At 39.1% G+C, this 18,418-nt stretch overlaps 1 protein-coding gene across 2 annotated transcripts in view; it reads left to right on the top strand.

The window, feature by feature from the left end:
* MRPL13 (mitochondrial ribosomal protein L13) overlaps nucleotides 1-11,187 on the top strand; it is a 47,479-nt gene extending 36,292 nt beyond the window's left edge. Inside the window, exon 7 of one of the 2 annotated variants that reach the window (XM_038555423.1) lies at nucleotides 10,904-11,187. In XM_038555423.1, the coding sequence (XP_038411351.1) occupies nucleotides 10,904-10,925 (22 nt within the window). In that variant the 3' untranslated portion in view covers nucleotides 10,926-11,187. The remainder of the gene's footprint in view (nucleotides 1-10,903) is intronic. The other variant, XM_038555421.1, reaches the window with a different exon arrangement.
* The last annotated feature ends 7,231 nt before the right edge of the window (nucleotides 11,188-18,418 follow it).

Raw genomic sequence — 18,418 nt, 5'->3', positions numbered from 1 at the left:
TGTTTATGTTGTGTGTCTCTGGCTTATATTTTTATCCCCATTTTTTCATAAAAAAGGAAATACAGGCACAGAAAGAAAAGTAATTTGACTAAGATCACATAATTGTAAGTGGTGGGTTAGGGATTCAAACCTAAGTTAACTGGCTCCTGAGTTGTGGTCCTAGCCACTTTGCCTGACTGCCTCTTGTTGCCTTTTGTAGCATCTTATATAAATGTACTTTAGTCCTGTAGTTCTCAGATATTTCACTTTAATTTTTATTTATTTATTTATTTATTTTAGATATTTCGCTTTAAAAAGCAAAATATTTTAAGTAGTATTTTAAGTAGTCTTTGAGTTTTGGTAGGTTACCATGCTGTATGAAGTTCTGGAAATCTAAGAATGTCATATCTGACTTTTTTTTAATAGAAACACCATCATAAATGAATTCATATTCCTAACCAAGAGGGCTATATGGTACTTTGTTTTTAACTTGAAATACCAAAGTGCTGTTTAATCAAATAAGTGACCAAACATAGATTATGCAGTTAGAGTTGTATATACATCATGAATAAAGAATACTGATCAAACTGCTCATTATACTAAGTGATTTGGTTTGTTTAAAACGAATTAGAAGGTGACTGAGTGCCTTTATTATATTAATGGAATTAGGGCTTTCTATAATTATTGCTTTTTTTAAGATTTTATTCATTTATTCATGAGAAACAGAGAGAGAGAGAGAGAGAAGCAGAGACACAGGCAGAGGGAGAAGCAGGCTCCATGCAGGGAACCTGATGCAGGACTTGATCCCGGGACTCCAGGATCACGCCCTGAGTTAAAGGCAGACGCCCAACCGCTGAGCCACCCAGGGATCCCTCTATAATTATTTTTAAGGAAATTTTTAGAGAAACTTCAAGTAACTTGATGCATTTTTGAGTTACTGCTCTGGGGATTTATTTCCCTGCCATTTCTTTTCATTCCAAATTTCCCTCTGACAGGAATATGCATTAAGGGACCAGCCTTTCCTTTTTATGCTCTGCTAAAATATGATCTTTCCTTACAAGCAGCCATACAACTTGTGTCAGTTTGTGTTCCCAAGATAATAATGTGGGTATACACGTAGACATAACAATTTAAGGATATCTCATGATATAGGTATACCAGTTATTTAACATAAATCATTCGACATTTTATTTCTGCACATTACAGCTGACATTAAGTCCAGTTAGTTTTTATTACCGTGGAATGCATAGAACCAGTAAAAAAAAAAAGCATTTTTGGATTGGCCAAAAGCTTATGTCTGAGAAATGGATAATCTTTTGATTCAGGGCTGTCTAATAGAACTTTCCACATGATGAAAAAACTCTCTCTTAGAGCTATCTAATACAGTAGCTCTTGACCACATGTGGGTCTTGAGTACTTATGCTGTGGCTAGTGTGACTGAGAAACTGAAATTTTATTTTATGTAATTTTAATTAAGTTTCAGTAGCCTCATGTGACTAGTGACCACTTTAATGAACGTTGGCATTTTAATTGCCATTTTATAAAGTTCTAATATTAAATATTATAGACATTAGAGTAAAAAATAAAATATGTAACACACTATGCAGTGTAACCCATTGAAAATGGGATTTCTCGGGGTGCCTGGGTAACTCAGTTGGTTAAGTGTCTGCCTTCAGCTCAGGTCATGATTTCAGGTTCTGGGATCAAGCCCCACTTTGGGCTCCCTGAGCAAGGAGCCTGCGTCTCCCTCTCTCCCTGCTCCCCCACCCCCGCCCCACGCTTGCTCACTTCTCCTCTCTCTCAAATAAATAAATAAAATCTTTAAGAAAATGGGATTTCTCATTACTGTTAGATTTGCTGTCATGAGAAAATTTTTTTTTTCTCCTTTTGGAGAAGGCGGCTGCTTAAATATGCTCTCATTCCACCCAAAATAGCTAAGCCAACAATATAATTTTCTTTTGGAATGTAGTAATTGGAATTTAGTCAAGATAGATCTGATGGTGAATCTGCAGAGACTTGATTGAAACAGATGTACCTGGGTTGCACCTAAATCAATAGACACAATAATAGCTTGCTTTGGTTTTTGTTTCCCTAGTAATAAAATTTTATATATGTTTACAGTATAGAAATGTACATTTTAAAAATTGGAACTATTATTAGATTTTGGTTAAATAACGTTTATTAGCTCTTCTGTTAGAGACAAAAGCTTTTAAGAAACAAACAGTAATAATAGTCAAAACCCATTGAACCCAGTAGGTGATTGACAAATTGTTTTAATTAAAAGCTCTGTTGTTGGGATTTCATTTAAGTTATTTTAAATCACTTAGGAAAGTTATGTTCTCTCAGGCCTAATTTCAGTTTATCCAGATATTATGCTGGTTGTATAGTCATTTTTAAAACAATGTTAGGAAGAAAAGAAACATTTATGAGAAAGCTGAATTTTTTTTTTAATGATTAAAAGTCATTTTCTTGTATAAGAAGTATTGCCTATAAACTTCACTTCTTAAATTAGTGGATATACTTGGTGTATTAATATTTTTATAGCTCATGCATACATAGATTGTGTTAGAATATCTTACAAAGCTGTTTTGTTTCTTGATGGTACAAAATAAATGTGTGGTTGCCATGTGCAAGTGGTGATTGTAGAGTATGCACTGAGAATTTGTCAAATAAAAAGCAACAGCACTGTTTTTCCCTCACAATGCATTTGCCTGGAATTACAGCTTTCAAATGGTCAACTTATTTTAATGCTGTCAATAATTATTTCCATAATCATTGTAGTTTTGCCAAAACATTACAAAACCACAGTAATCATAGAAATTATAATGCTATCACTGTAATGGAAACTTTTCATTATGTAGGATAAAAATAAAACTTGATCATTTTAAACTTTTTTATTTCATTTTTACAAAATTCTGTGGGAGAGCTTTTCTTAGGAAAAACAAGGTATGTGGAAAATTTCAACTTGAGTTGCTTCACATAATCCACAGAGTAAGTGATGAAACAATACCAAAAAAGAAATGTATTTCTGTATTCCTCACTCATTAAGTCAGTAATGCTTTATTTTAAACAAAACCCTCACCTGTGTATAGACACTACGTGTGGAAAGTTCAGCATCAATAAATCTTGAAAAGAGATGTTTATAATGAAAACTCATTTACCCAGGGGTTAATGCCCTCTACAGAGTGTGCTATTAGAAGTGTGCCTGCAAAGAAGTGAATGGCAAGGATGGAAGTGGGGAGATAGGAGGACAGTCGTTACTGGCCTTGAATTGTCTTTGCTGAAAGCAGGATTCGATTTAGAGTATTTCATCAGGCTGGATGCCTCTAGCCCTGGAAAAGGAACATAAGTGTGAGGACATTAGCCTGGGAAAGGGCCGTGGTGAGCATCCTGTCTCGTCTCGTCTGTAGCTCGAGAGCAATGATTTAAACTTACACATGCCCTCTGATTTGAAACCTATGAATCGTAAAAATCTACAGGTTTTCAGGTTTAGTAAAATTAATACCCAGAAAATTATATTTTTACCTATGCCTTTTTTGTAAAATGTGCTTCATTCACATCAGATGCTTAATTTATTGAAAGACCATAAAGGAGGATTTTTACCTTTTCAAAAACCCATAAGGAATTGGGATCTGGACATCTTCAAGATTTTCCATAATTTTATGCTAGTCTGTCATATGGCATTTTCCTACAAGATTTAACTTAATTTGCTGCTCTTCACAGGCAAAAGTTATTAGCTGGACTTCAGGAGCAGGGTTACATTCCAATTTTCCCATTATTTCAACCAGCTCAGCACTGGCATAAACTGTAGACCTCAGTATTTCCAGTGCTGCATTTTGCTCAAATTAGACCTTCTAAACTTTACTGTTCTTTTGGATATGAACAGATTAGGACTGGTTGTTAAAATTAAAAAGAATCTCAACTTGAGCAATCAAACCAAATCATTCCAAGCCAATAGAGCTTGTGACTTAAAAAATGATAGTTGAATGGAACAGCAATTCCTATTTATCTTAACTGAAAAAAGCAGTAGGTTGTTTTAAAATTTTTAACAAGTCTATGAATTTAGTTGTCGGTTTTTAAAACACCACTGAAGTTTTTCTAATCAGGATTTGGTATATGGTACAATACCTAGAGAAATGAGTAGAGAGGCACCATTATTCTGCCTCACTATCTCCTGTATAGCTAACATCTTTAGTTCAAAGAATTTTAGTTCAAGGACAATGCAGTGTCACCAGATTTCCTGTGATTGTTTATTCTAAACAGTTGCATCAGACTATTATTGAGAGACTTAAAACTCAATCAAACTGATATTTTATTGTTCTTAAGATTACTCCACTGTCCATATTTTATTCTTGTCTTTTAAATATTTTGTTGGAGTAAGCATTATACTGACAAATACTATTTATGAGTGAAAAGACATAAGACCTAAGGAACAATAAAATATTTTTGAGATTTCTTACACTTAAGTTTATACCCGATTTCATGAATTTACAACTGAAATTCAAATGCTTTTTCCTTCTGGAAAATATCTTAATGAGATAAATAATACTAAGTGTCTCACTGAACCATCACGTAAACAATGTTTTATAGCTTTATATTTCATTTTATTCACAAACCAAATGGATTTGTCCCAGCAATTTACAATGAAAACTAAAAATTCCCTAAAGATTTTCATGAAGTCAAAAGATAAATTCTTTTATAGAAATGTCCCCATTTTCAAACTAATTTAAATGTGTTGGCTTCTATCAGTTTTTGTCCTGAATTTTATCTCTGAATTTCTAAGATGTACTTGTTTCATTTTAATGAGTGGCAGCATTTTGCATAGTGATTTCAGTAGTAAAGGATTTGCTATAGAAAATAGAGAATTTTGTGAGATGTGGTAGGATTTTAACTTTCAAGTTTCTTAGCAGTCACGAGTATCACAGAATACTTTTCTGTAGTTCAGACAGCCCTTTTTGTCAATTGTTTCCTCATTGAAAAGGGGATTTTTTTTTTAAAGCTGTAGTATTTGAAGGCAGTTTTCTGCTAGTGACAAGTATTAAGTGCAAAATGAACTCTTGCTATAGAACATTTAGTAGCTATGTAATTTTAGCACAATTTAGAAGAAAACAAAGTCTTACATTGGCTAATTCTTTGAAGATTCATTAATCTCCCAAATTACCCTGAGTATATATATGAAAGTTTAACACTTTTAGCTCTCACCTCAGAGGTCAAAGTGTACATATTGTGTCTGTGTATGAGTGTGTACACCTGTATGTGCATCTCTGTCAAAGAAATATACTGTCTAAAGACAGAACCCGGTCTTGCTTACTGCTGTGTTCCCAGTCCCCACAGTTAGACATGACACTCAGTAATCTTTGTTGAATGAATAAATGAGTGGAATCTTATCTCCATGAAAGAGGAATTGACTTTTAATTCAGGAAGTATGGTAGGGACGCCTGGGTGGCTTAGCGGTTGAGCGCCTGCCTTCGGCCCAGGGCATGATCCTGGAATCCCGGGATCGAGTTCTACGTCAGGCTCCCTGCATGGAGCCTGCTTCTCCCTCTGCCTGTGTCTCTGCCTCTCTCTCTCTCTCTCTCTCTCTCTCTCTGTCTCTCATGAATAAATAAATTAAATATTTTTAAAAAGGGGGGGTGAGAAGTATGGTAAATTCATATTTTGGTCTTTGTAAATCTTATAGTTATAGCTAAAATAGAGTTTTTCTTTTTTTAATAGAGTTTTTCTTAATAGTCCATGTTTTAGTGTAACTCTGATATATTTAGTTGTGAATTATTTATATTACACATATGAAGAAAAGATTATGGTAATTTTGTTAAAATATAACTTGTTTCTGTCAAGGAATATGTTTCTATAAAAAAAAAAAACTAATAGAGATTAGCTTTCTGTAACAGCACTTGAAATGTCTCTTCAATGATTTCCTGAGATTATTTTAGAATAGTGTCATTTACAAAAATATCAACCTTATAGAATATTATCTTTTATTTTAGGACTTCATGATTTTTTTTTTTTTTTGCACTGAAATGGTGAAAAGAACTAAGCAGACAAATATAGAATATAAATTCACTCATCATCCTTCTAACAAAGGATTAAGCCATTTCATCTTGGGACATTAAGGTTTCAAACAACATTTAAGCATCCATACTGTGAAAAGCAATAAGCTAGATGCCAGGTGTCTTGCTTTTAAAAATTATTTAATCTAGTAAGTAGATGAGGTAGATCTACACATAAAGTAGGGTAGGGGCACTTCTGTGGCCCAGTTGGTTAAGCATCTGCCTTTGGCTCAAGTCATGATCCCAGGGTTCAACATTGAGCCCCAAATCCATGTTCCCTGCTCAGTGAGGAGTCTGCTTCTTTTCCTTCTCCCTCTGTCTCTCCCTCCCACTCGTGCATGCATGCTCTCTCTCAAATAAATAAAATCTTAAAAAGGAAAAAGGTAGCAAGACACCTGGCTGGCTCAATGGTTGAGTGTCTGCCTTTGGCTCAGGGAGTGATCCCGGGTCCAGGGATCAAGTCCCTCATTGGGTTTCCTGCAGTGAGCCTGCTTCTCCCTCTGTGTCTCTGCTTCTCTCTGTGTGTCTCTCATGAATAAATAAATAAAACCTGTCTTTAAAAAAAAAAATGTAGGGTAAGTATGTAAATGACATAATTCAAGAATTTAATTCTGATAATACAGTGTTGCCATATATAGATTAGCAATGTTTAAAGAACCAAATATAACATTTAACTCACATTACTAAAACTACATGGACTATAATTTAATCTTTCTTTGGTGATAGATACCAAAGGAATTCCAGTATCCAGCCTCAGTACATATTATCATAATGTAAAATTATTATTGGATCAGAAAAGCATAAAACTGCCTGTTAATAAAGTTCTCTCTGGGTAAAGAGCTAAAAAGGATACTGTATAGCAAATGGAATCACCTCTAGCTAAGGAAGAGGTATGTTACCTTCTCTTAGGCACAGCATAGTTTTAGAAATTTACTTCATTTCCTTCTTTAGCATCTTCAAGTAGCCAACCCCTCTGTCTTATGAATAGCTCTGTATGAGGTCTAAGGTGAACCCTGGCTAAGTCATCATGTGGTCCATGGAGCAGCATTGCATCACATGGGAGCTTGTTAGAAATGTAGAATCATGAGCCCCTCTACAGATTAACTGAATCTGAATCTGCAGTTTCACAAGAGCCCAAGTGATATGTATAGCCACTAACATTTGAGAAGCACCTGCCCTCCCCTTTCTTACTTTGAATTTCTTTTAGTGGAAGAAAGTAAGGAGTATAAATGCATTGTATGCTGTGCCTGCTTTCGTGTGTATGTGTGTGTATACGCACATGCTTGGAGGAATAAGAGGTATTTGGTGTAAAGACCTCACTTTTCCCCACGAGACTACCTCCTGAACACCATGAAATATCATTAATTGCCTCCATTATAAGTTGATGTTCATGGCTATGCCAGACAGCATCTAAAGTACCTAGTCCCTTGGCCAAGATACTGTCTTCCCTTTCTGGAAGCTAATTACCCACCCAATAAAGAGCCTGTTAAGTTCAGTAAAAAAAAAAAAAAAAAAAAAGGATGAGTTTGTAAAACAAAATGGCATTTTGAAGGCAGCCACTGTACTGTAATGACATATCTTACAGGTATCCACTATATGCTGGGCACCATGCTAATTGCTGAAAGCATAAATGCAGTTATATTGGGACCTTGCCTTCAAAGGAACCAACAGCCTAAAAGAAGTCACATAGAATAAAATGGTACATGTAGGCACTTGCAGTCAGAAAGTCTGCACTAGGTCCCTACCACCCACTTCCTAACTGTGTATCCTTAGGGCAGTTACCAGCTTCTCTGAGCCTCAGTATTGTCCTCCATAAAATGGGATTGATAAAATTGTCTTTCTCACAATGTAATTAAGAGAATAAAATGAGATAATACATGTGAAATAGTATACTTTGTGGCATCTAATAAGCATTCAGCACATCTTACATAAATATTTGCATAAGTAAAGACAAGTATAATTTGAGAAACACGGAAATAGAGGTGTGCATGATATTCTTTGGCAATCTCAGAAAGAGGAGCCCTAAATTAGAAAGAAAGGTTGTGGAGGGCTTCCCAGATTATGTGATTAGTTGAATTTGAAGGGTTAGTCAAGTCTGCCAGGCAGAGCAAAGTTCAAGTACCCAAGTCCAGAGTTGGGGAAGTTTTTATCTGAGTAATAGCAAGTAGTGCAGGGCACCTGGGTGGCTCAGGGGGTTAAGCATGTGCCTTCCACTCAGGTCATTATCCTAGGGTCCTGGGATCTAGCCCTGCAGTGTGCCCTCTGCTCAGCGGGGAGTCTGTTTCTCCCTTTCCCCTCACCCCCATGCGTGTGTGTGTGTGTGTGTGTGTGTGTGTGTATGCGCACATGCATTCTCTCTCTCTCTCTCTCTCTGAAGTAAAATCTTCAAGAGAAACCCCCCAAAATAGCAAGTATTCTAATGGGACCAATATGTAAAAAGATGGGCTGTAGAAAAAGTAACTCAAATGTTAGCTGAGGCCATGTCGTGGAGGGTTATATATTGATTTCCAGGGTGTTTGTATTTTGACAAAGCAGTGAAGGACTACTGAAGATTTTTTTAGGCAGGGCCTAGGTGGAAGCGGGATGGAAAAGAAGGTAGAGACTCTGACATGTCTTCCCCTTTGCCCCCTTTCTCCTAAACTCCAAATCTTAATTGCTAGCTACCTGTCATGTCCAGACCTCAACATATTCAAAAACCAAGATCCTTCCCTTCCAATCTGTTCCTCTGCCTGTATTCCCTATCCTGAAAAGATCAGTAGCATTGGCATTCATGGAGGTCTTCCAGCTGAAAATCAGGCATCATCCCAGAATCATTTTTTAGTAACTCTTTCCTCCAGCTCCCTAGTCCTCTCTCTCTCCCCTCTTCTCACCCTCTCCCCACCAACATGGCACTTTCTGCCTCTTAAATCCTGAACCTGTCCTTTCTTCTCACTCATCACTGCTATAGCCTCCTCACTTCCCATCAAAAAAATCCTCTTGAAACAAATTTGTCTTTATTAGCCACCTGCCCCCCATAGCTTTCAGGTCACTACCTACATACTTACAGATTACACCCTTCATACACATTTCCAATTTTACTTATAAATCCCACTAAAAGGTCCTTTTGTCATCTCATTGTTACTTAATAATTTTTAGAAACAACTAGACTATGACTAATCATGTTTAGTTTTATTGAGTGGAATTGCAGAGACTCCTTGTTAGGACCTTAGCTTAGAAGATTTCTTTCTGAGTGCATCACCACCACCCATTAGTCATTAATTATATGAACCAGCTGGATAGGAGAATAAGTGGTTTCTTGAAATGAACTGCTGTTATGCAGAGAAGGATGAAAAGGATGCCCTTTGGAGCCATGCTCCAAAGAGCGTGGTTCAGGCTCTCGGACCATGCTGCGCTGTTATTTCCTAGACTTTGGATGCAGTTTTTACGTTTGGAAGGAGATTTCAAAAACAGTGACAAATTTCTGCAGTTTCTCTTCTTGTTGTCATAGAATGGCTGATATGGTGAAGCATATTTGGCTGGTTTCCCAGATCAGTGCCTGTGTTCCTCAGAGCTAAATAATAACTTTAAATTGTAATGTAGTTTATTTACTCAGCCACTAGACTGTTGGTCTTCATAGCTGAGCAATCTGGTATCTTGTGAGTATTTTGTTTAAGAAAACATGCTGTAAATGTAGAAAGGGACTAGATAAGTTATTTCGGGGCAAACAGAGTTCATCTATTTTCTAAAGGAACTCAAACTATCTAATATTTTTACAGCTGTTTCAAAAATATCTATTTAGTTTACGGATTAGGAACTTCTGAAAATTCCATGTGAGCTCAAAACCTACAAATACACCTATGGAAAAAATAAAAGGACACTTTAACATTTTTTGCATTTTGTTATTTCCTATTCATTTTCTCCACTTGTTATGATTGAATATTGCCCTAAAAAACGTGTTGTTGTTTTTTTTAGTTTACTACTGGAAGTAACTTTCAGATATGATTAATCCTATAAATGCATGAATGAGGAAAAGGCCAGTTTGTATATAATTAAAATAGCAAAGGCTAGTGTTTTACATTTATTTTGTATATGTATCATAGTGAAAAATGTAGCATGATAAAATAATATAAATAGGGGGACACCTGGGTGGCTCAGCCGTTGAGCATATGCCTTTGGCTCAGGTCATGATCCTGGGGTCCTGGGATTGAGTCCTGCATTGGGCTTCCCACGGGGAGTCTGCTTCTCCCTCTGCCTGTGTCTCTGCCTCTCTCTCTCTCTGTGTCTCTCATGAATAAATAAATAAAATCTTTGAAAAATATATATATAATATAAATAGAGAAATTACTCATTCAAAAATCATCTTGATTAGGTAAATCCATATACCTTATATGCATTTTTAAAGATCATAACCGTCCTTTCTGTGAAAAGGTCTTTAAGAAAGTATATTTAAATTTCAATAGAAATTGAATTCAAGTTTTTAAGTTGATTCATGCATAGGCACAGACAGCCTACATTTATGTTCTTAAAAGAGTTTGGGAATTGTTGCTTCATGATGATTTGGCTTTAGTGTTTTTCACCAACAATCTAACATTTGTAGATAATTTCTCAAACAGTTACTTTCATTTTATTTTGTTTTAAGATTTTATTTTATTTACTCATGAAAGACAGAGAGAGGCAGAGACACAGGCAGAGGGAGAAGCAGGCTCCATGCAGGGAGCCTGATGTGGGACTCGATCCCGGGACTCCAGGATCACGTCCTGGGCCAAAGGCAGATGCTAAACCACTGAGCCATCCAGGGATTCCTGTTACTTTCATTTTAAATTGAAAAATAAGCCTTCTTTCATCAGGCAGGAGAAAATGATGATTCATAAATAAATGTTGATTTTGTCTTTCAGACCTGAAGATTATCGACTCTAGGAGAATGAAAATGGCGGGAAATAGCCATGTGGTGACTGGAGCTTCTTAATGAGTCTCTCCCAAGCTACAAGCAGAGTGAGACATCCACTGCATTTTGACAAGGAACTTGTCATGGACACTGAAAGCTTGTGGACAAAGGTCAGGAGGGGATACTCCTTCAATAGGAAATTGCAATAAAATACATTATTTTATATGATTATTTTATTATGTAGTCCAATTTGAGTGTTGTAAGTGATGAAAGAATAAAATTGCTTTCTTGTTTAACTGTTCGATTTGTCATTTAACGAAAAAACAAACCCTAGGTAACACTGCAATTAAGTTGCCAACATGTGCATATCCCACATAGATTCCCTCAGGTTCCTCAATCAGTATTCTGGCCCCTGGGCAAACAAGCCCTATCTTCACTTTTCCTTTCAATGATTATTTTATTAACCTCCCATCCTACATTCATCCTTCCAGCTCAGAAGGGTAAAGTTTGCCCTGAGGTATTTACAAAGTACAGTCCCCTTTTTGCCATCTAGCCTCTTGGTCTCCATGACACCAAAATAATGTCTGCTCCCCAGAAATCTCACCGCCCTGCCTGTGGTGCCATTTGCAGATCCTTGCACTATGTCTTCATGTCTTCTCCCATTGGCTCCTAATCACTTTTTTGCTGGGGACTTAAATTGAACTACTGAGATAAATATCCCTAGCAGAATCTCTTCTTTAGAAATTAAGATGCTGAGCCATCATATTTGGACATTTTTGTGGAAGTTTGTTTTTCTTATCTTGCCGGAGCCATTCAAGGAGTGGGTTTCAGACCACCTTTCCCATTCATTCAGCAAACCTGTATTTGTCAGGCAGTGCCAGGTGTTGGGAATACAGAAATCACATGTGTCTTCCCCAGCACCTCTTGCCGCACCAAAGAGTATACAGTCTTCTGCCGAGTGGAAAGGAGCTGTAGACGGACATGTGAATAAGGGCACTTGGGAGCAGCCTGGGTGGCTCAGCGGTTTAGCACCCTCTTTGGCCCAGGGCGTGATCCTAGAGACCTGGGATCAAGTCCCATGTCGGGCTCCCTGCATGGAGCCTGCTTCTCTCACTGCCTGTGTCTCTGCATTTCTCTCTGTCTCTCTGGGTCTCTCGTGAATGAATAAATAAAATCTTTAAAAAAAAAATTAGTGCACTTGGGGGTCAGACGTGGATATGAACTGTGTATGAGCTGTGATGTAAGTATGTGTAGGGGAGGACGGTAACTAAAATTAAAGATGAAGTATCTCTAGTAAGCATCTGCCAAAGTACCAAACACAACAGCTTTATATAAATTCACTTAATCCATACAGCAACCCTATAATGTACATAATGTAATCCTCCCTGTTAAAAACAGATGCTGAAGTAGCAGTGAGGTACCTGACCAGGGTCACAGAACTGAACTGCTGAGTGGTCCTCAGGATTTGAGTCCAGGCAGCCTGGTCCAAAGGCCCATGGACTTGGCCACTGCTAGCTGGAGAAGTGAGTGTTTATGTTGATGTATCACAAATTCTTTTTTTTTTTAATTTTATTTATTTATTCATGAGAGACACAGCGAGAGAGAGAGAGAGAGAAGCAGAGACATAGGCTGAGGGAGAAGCAGGCTCCCTGCAAGAAGCCTGATGTGAAACTCGATCCTGGATCCTAGGATCACGCCCTGGGCCAAATGCTCAACTGCTGAGCCACCCAGGCGTTCCTCACAAATTCTATAATACAGCAAGCATACCCTGATGGTTCCACAGCTACCATTCACAAGGAAGCGGCAGTTATATTTTAAACTTGGACCAAAAGGAAGATCCACCCCTACCCCTTCCCTGTGATGTGGTGACTGTAGGTGTGAGTCAATACGAAATAAGCCTCCAGCTCCTGCTGCAGTAGCTTTAATAGAGACGAAATTTGGTGCATCCTGAACACCTAAAACAATGCCTGGCACCTATTTCTTGGTTGAGAAAGGCTCACTGAAGAAAGCCCTGGTTCCTAACAAAACTGCAAGAATTAAAGAAATGAGATCATAGCAACATGCTCTATGATAACGTCGAGCCCAGTCATCCTCATATTAATAATCAGTAAGAATATGGACACTGATCACCGTAAGCCTCTCTCTCACTTGCTGAGAGCGCCCCGCGTGGAAGCAGAGAGACCTCAACAAAGGCTATACCGGTGGACTGAGTTGCTCCTCCTTCCTGTTAGCCGCTAACTCCATTTTGCATATGGAGAGAACGAGAGCAGAGAGGCTTTTGCACTCAGCAAATGGCCTTCTGAAGCAGAATCTATTAGACCTTGCTCTACTTGCCCTTTTGCCGTGGGCTCGAGGCTCTAACAGCCTGACCTGTACATATTCCTAAGGAAGCACAACCACAAGTAGCCAAACAAAAATCCCAACTCGCTGTAGGGGACCCAGTAATCTCAGGGAGGAAGACAAGCCAGACTATTGGCATCGTAGCTCCTACTGAAGTCCTGAATGAAATGAATAGAAGAAACAAAAGAGAACTTAAAAAAAATAAGAGTTTTTAGAGAAAAAGAAGGAAACCTTAATTATTTCAAAAATCCTATGGGAAGAGGGATGCTTGGGGGGCTCAGTGGTTGAGTGTCTGCCTTTGCTCAGGATGTAATCCCGGAGTCCCATGATCAAGTCCCGTATCGGGCTCCTTGCATGGAGCCTGCTTCTCCTGTCTTTGCCTCTCTCTCTGCCTCTCTCTGTGTCTCTCATAAATAAATAAATTAAAAACCTTAAAAAAAAAAAAAAAACCCTGTGGGAAGGAAAGACAACTATGTGTGTGTGTGTATCTCTAATAGCTATGTGTACCTGTAATGTGCAAATTACTGCAGATAAACAAGGAATCTAATCACTGAAACTAAAATTATATTTGCTCATATGCAGTTTCGCACGATTAACACCAGGTAAATATGAAAAACACCATCCAGCTGCACATAATGAGCTACGGTAGAATAATATGAAACACCTCTCTCAGTTTTCCCCAAGTACATTGTATTGCCTACTGCATTTTCTCAGTAAAACGCAGGCAAGTGTCCTAGTAAGAAATAGCAAAGAAAAAAAGAAAAAGCCTTCAGGACTGCAAAGCCCTGAAACAAGAGGAAGTGTGCTATTGCTGTAGTCAGTCGGCCTTCAGTGAGCACACTGGGGGATGTAGAGACAACACTGAAAACAAGAAGAGCTTTAATTTTTTAAGATTTTGTTTATTCATGAAAGAGAGAGAGGCAGAGACAGGCAGAGGAAGAAGCAGGCTCCATGCAAGGAGCCCGATGTGGGACTTGATCTCGGGTCTCCAGGATCGCACCCTGGGCCAAAGGCAGGCGCCAAACTGCTGAGCCACCCAGGGATCCCCACAAGAGCTTAATCTTAACTTCCCAAGAATCACCTGTTTCCTGGGCAACTGAACACTGAAAAGCACTCATTTGCCATGAGTTGAAGATAACCCCAAATCTGATGCAGTATGACAGCACTTGGTGTCATCTCATCTCCTTTGGGGCTGTACAGCTTCTTGAGGAGAGGGGGAAACTAACAAAACAAGAAAAGTTGATTTCTGTTTTAAGCTAATTTAGGGGAATGAAAACCAGGAAAAAACCACAGGCGTCTACCATCCGGTATCTCATTTCATTCGAAAAACTTGAATCTTCCTTTTATGTATTTTCCGTAGTTCAAAAGCCACAAGTCCTCACTATAAACACCTCCACTAAGCAAATTTCATGTCTTGTCAAAACAACGTTCCTTTTTTTTAAAGATTTTATTTGTGAGCACAAGCAGTGGGTGGGCGGGCTGAGGGAGAGGCAGGCTTCCCGCTCAGCAGGAGCCTCAACACACGACTTGATCCCAGAACCCCGAGATCATGACTTGAGCCAAAGGCAGACGCTTAACCGACTGAACCACCCAGGCGCCCCTCAAAACAACATTCTATATTTACTATAATGTTTATTAGGAACTTATGTTTAAAACTGTGGTAATTTTATCACAAGACAGTACAAGGTTTGAGTTTCCTGCCCCAGCTCTTTCTCATAAGCCCTGTTATTTTTGGAGTGAAAATTCCACCATACATTGATTATTTTCTTAGGAACGCATATGCCATGTTATAGGGCAAATGGCTGTACTCACTATAATCGCTGGTTGGGGCACATCCTTCTTTGGGCCGACTCTTGCAGGATCCTAAGAGGTCACGCTCCCCAACCCCAGTAGAAGTGGCCACATGGGAGCTACTGTGCAAAGGTCCGGTGCCATCTCCTTGTCAAGTCTGAGCCACGGTAGGGAGCACCTCTCTGGATGGCCCCCTTAATAGGCACAGTGGTGCTGTTGCCACAGCCCGCCCTCATCTGGTAGGGCCTATCTCTGGGATTCAATAAGCACCTGGCAGGTGGTCCAAGATAAAGCGAGGTTCTAAAGCAGGCCTTTTCAGCCATCCTTACCCAGAACACAATCCTTTTCTTTCCTAATTCCTACTCTGAATTTACAAAGTGAATATGAAGAACTAGGATCAGTGAGACCCATAATGTCCCTTGGTTTGGACAGACTGGGCCACGGGCTGACCCAGAGGCTCGGGTTGTGGTAATGAAGGAATGCTGCCATCTTTAAAAGTGATTGCAAAGCAGAATTTTGTTTTACATGTAAGGTTTGATTTAGATGAAGATTTAAAAAGGGGGGGGGATGCAAATTACCACCATCAGATTGAGTCCCACCTTCCTCCTCTATCGCGAATTCCATCCTAGCTGCATCCAGGTGCTGTCCCTGTGCTCGTACCCCCATCTTTTCTGTGCTGCCTGACTTGCTTTTTTGACCTTCTCCTGGAGAGGGGGGTTAGTACCACAGTCAGCCAAGGACAACATTAAACATCCATGTCTCTCCTGGCTGAAAACCTCCCCATGGAACAGGTAGCAAGTTCTGAATCTGCAAAGCCTTCAAGCCCCAGGAGGGGTTCTGCTGCCAAACTCTACAATGCAGAGTTTGAATTGGATAGAACCGTATTTAAGAAGGTATGATCTTTCCAAGACAGACATTAAGGCTACATTTCAACTTAAATACAGGCTCTTACAGAGAAATGGTATTTCTCTCTCTGCCCAAAAATCTGAAATAAGAGAGTTGAGTAGTTTTGCAGCATCACGACTGCTTGGGGCTTCACCTCAGAAGAATGTCAATCTGAGATCAGCTACTGGTAAAACAGATGGTTGCTCCACCTGAGCCCCAGCTTCTATTAGGCTGGCTGCCAAGAAGGTTTAGGATACGTTTTCCACACCAAGACAGCATAAACAGGGCCTCAGAAGGAGACACACATCTGTATCCGTGCCATTTGGTCCACGAGAAACTCTTTGATTTCAAACAAATCTTTATTTCAAGGCTTAACTTTGCTTTTACTGCCCTCACCTTTCAATTCCAAAGTTAATACTTATTAAAGCCTTGCAAACAGTGGCTGCTAGAAGACTGTACTGTTTCAAGGGGAACACCTGTGCTTTATGGGTTGCTGTTGTGGGGCTCCAGCTTATCAACCTATATTAAATCGTTCAGAACCAACACTCTGAAATGATGCCATCTGAACATCTTCTTCAGTAATCACAAAACTAAAAAGGGTCATAGAGAAAATTTTAAGTATAATATAAGCAACTGTCTTTGACTTTCTGGCAAATTCACAAAATCCAAATAAAATATTTTTATAACTTGTGAGAAAAATATTACCAGTTATTTCATCATTATGCACTGTTACCAGCACTGTGCATATGTAGAGCCAGTAAGTCAGGGAAAAATATGAATGTGTGTATCCTTCAGAAATTTGGACCCAGAAGTCTAAACCTTGGAAGCAGTGATTAATCAGTCAGGTCTCCAGTCTATATTAACAAAGGATCAACAGCTATATTGCATTCATTCAACCAATATCTATGTTCCAGAAACTATTCTAGGTACTTGAAATAGATATTTGAATATGTCTCCTGCTATCATGATGGGCTGATGTGATTATAATAAGAAATATATATATTTGGTCTTTATCCTGCTTCTGGCACAGAACTAAAACTCTTGGAATTTTGTAAGTGATGAGAGTGGTAAAGATGTATTTTGTTCTATTAATGAGATGACTTTGGGATCGCACTTAAGGATGGGGACTGGTTGGCAAGAGAACCAACCTCATGATTAGAGGATTGGAACTGTCAGTGCCTCCCTCTGGGAGGAGAGAGGGATCTGAGGTTGAATAAATCACCAATGGCCGGTGAGTTAATCAATCACGCCTCTGTAATAAAGCCTCTGTAAATACCCAAAAGGTCAGGGTTCTGAGCACTTCCAGGTTGGTGAACCAAAATACGTCCACATGCTGACATGCTGGGTCCCAAGCTCCACGGGGACAGAAGCTTTTGTATTTGGGACCTCACCCAATGTGTCACTTCTTCTAGCTGTTGGTTCATATCCTTTGAATACCCTTCGTAATAAGCTGGTAATCTGGTGAGTAAATGGGCTGAGTTTGGTGAGCCGCTGTAGCAAATTAATCAAAGTGAAGGAGGAAGGCGTGGGAACCTGCGATTGATAGCCAGTCAGGAAGCACAGGTGACAACCTGGATTTGTCAGTGGTGTTGAGAGGGGGCAGTCTTGTGGGACTGAGCCCTTAGCCTGTAAAATCTGATTATCTCCAGATAAATAGTAACAGAATTGAGTTGAATCTGTGAGACGCCGGTCAATGTCCACAGAGAACTGAGTTCATTACTTGAGGTGTTAAAGAGCACACTTTGGAATTGGTGTCAGCCTCACACTGGAGTCTACAGTCTAGTGAAGGGATGCAGACAGCAAACAGAATATGTTTCCTAGATAGAGGTTACATACAAGTTGTTATATTCATAGGTGGTAAGTACAAGATCTCTCAGCTATTGCCACAATCATCTTACAGATCACCACTCCAAAGCAATTATTTTTTTTCCCCTCTCACACGTGTGCAAGTTGATTGATGTTCAGCCGACTTGGACCGGGCTTGCCTTCAAGCCCGGATCTATTCCACGCATCTCTGGCTATCCTTGGGCCAGTGGCTCCCTGAGGCACATTCTTATGGTGAAAAGCAGAAACACCAGAAAACAAGTCTAACTATGCAAACCAATTTCAAACCTATGCTTGTGTGATGTGCAGGAACACCCAGTGCATACCATGCTTGTGTGTCCTGCGTGCTGGTGTCTGCCAAGGCAGTCAGGGTATTGGGAGGTATTCTGCTACCTTGGAGATAAAGGAAATGGGCGAGGAAGTCCATATTTTTTAAATTTATATTTTATATATAATTTACCCAAAGTGCAATGGGAAGAAGAGGTTAGATTCTATGTTTTTAAAGCCAGGCCCAGTAGGATTTTTGACAGAATAGACTGGGACAAAAGAGATGGCCCGTTTTCATCCTTTAACCAGCACTCTGGGCACTGACCCGCAGCTTCCTTCATCCCAGTATGCCAAGAGAGTGAAATAAGGAGGAGAAGGAAACAAATTTGAGTCTTCTTAAGGAGGAAAAAAAAATTAT

Source organism: Canis lupus, chromosome 13, assembly GCF_011100685.1.
Source record: "Canis lupus familiaris isolate Mischka breed German Shepherd chromosome 13, alternate assembly UU_Cfam_GSD_1.0, whole genome shotgun sequence".
In the NCBI taxonomy this organism is placed as follows: domain Eukaryota; kingdom Metazoa; phylum Chordata; class Mammalia; order Carnivora; family Canidae; genus Canis; species Canis lupus.
Note: the sequence above shows the minus strand (reverse complement) of the source record. Positions and strands in the feature narration are given on the sequence as shown.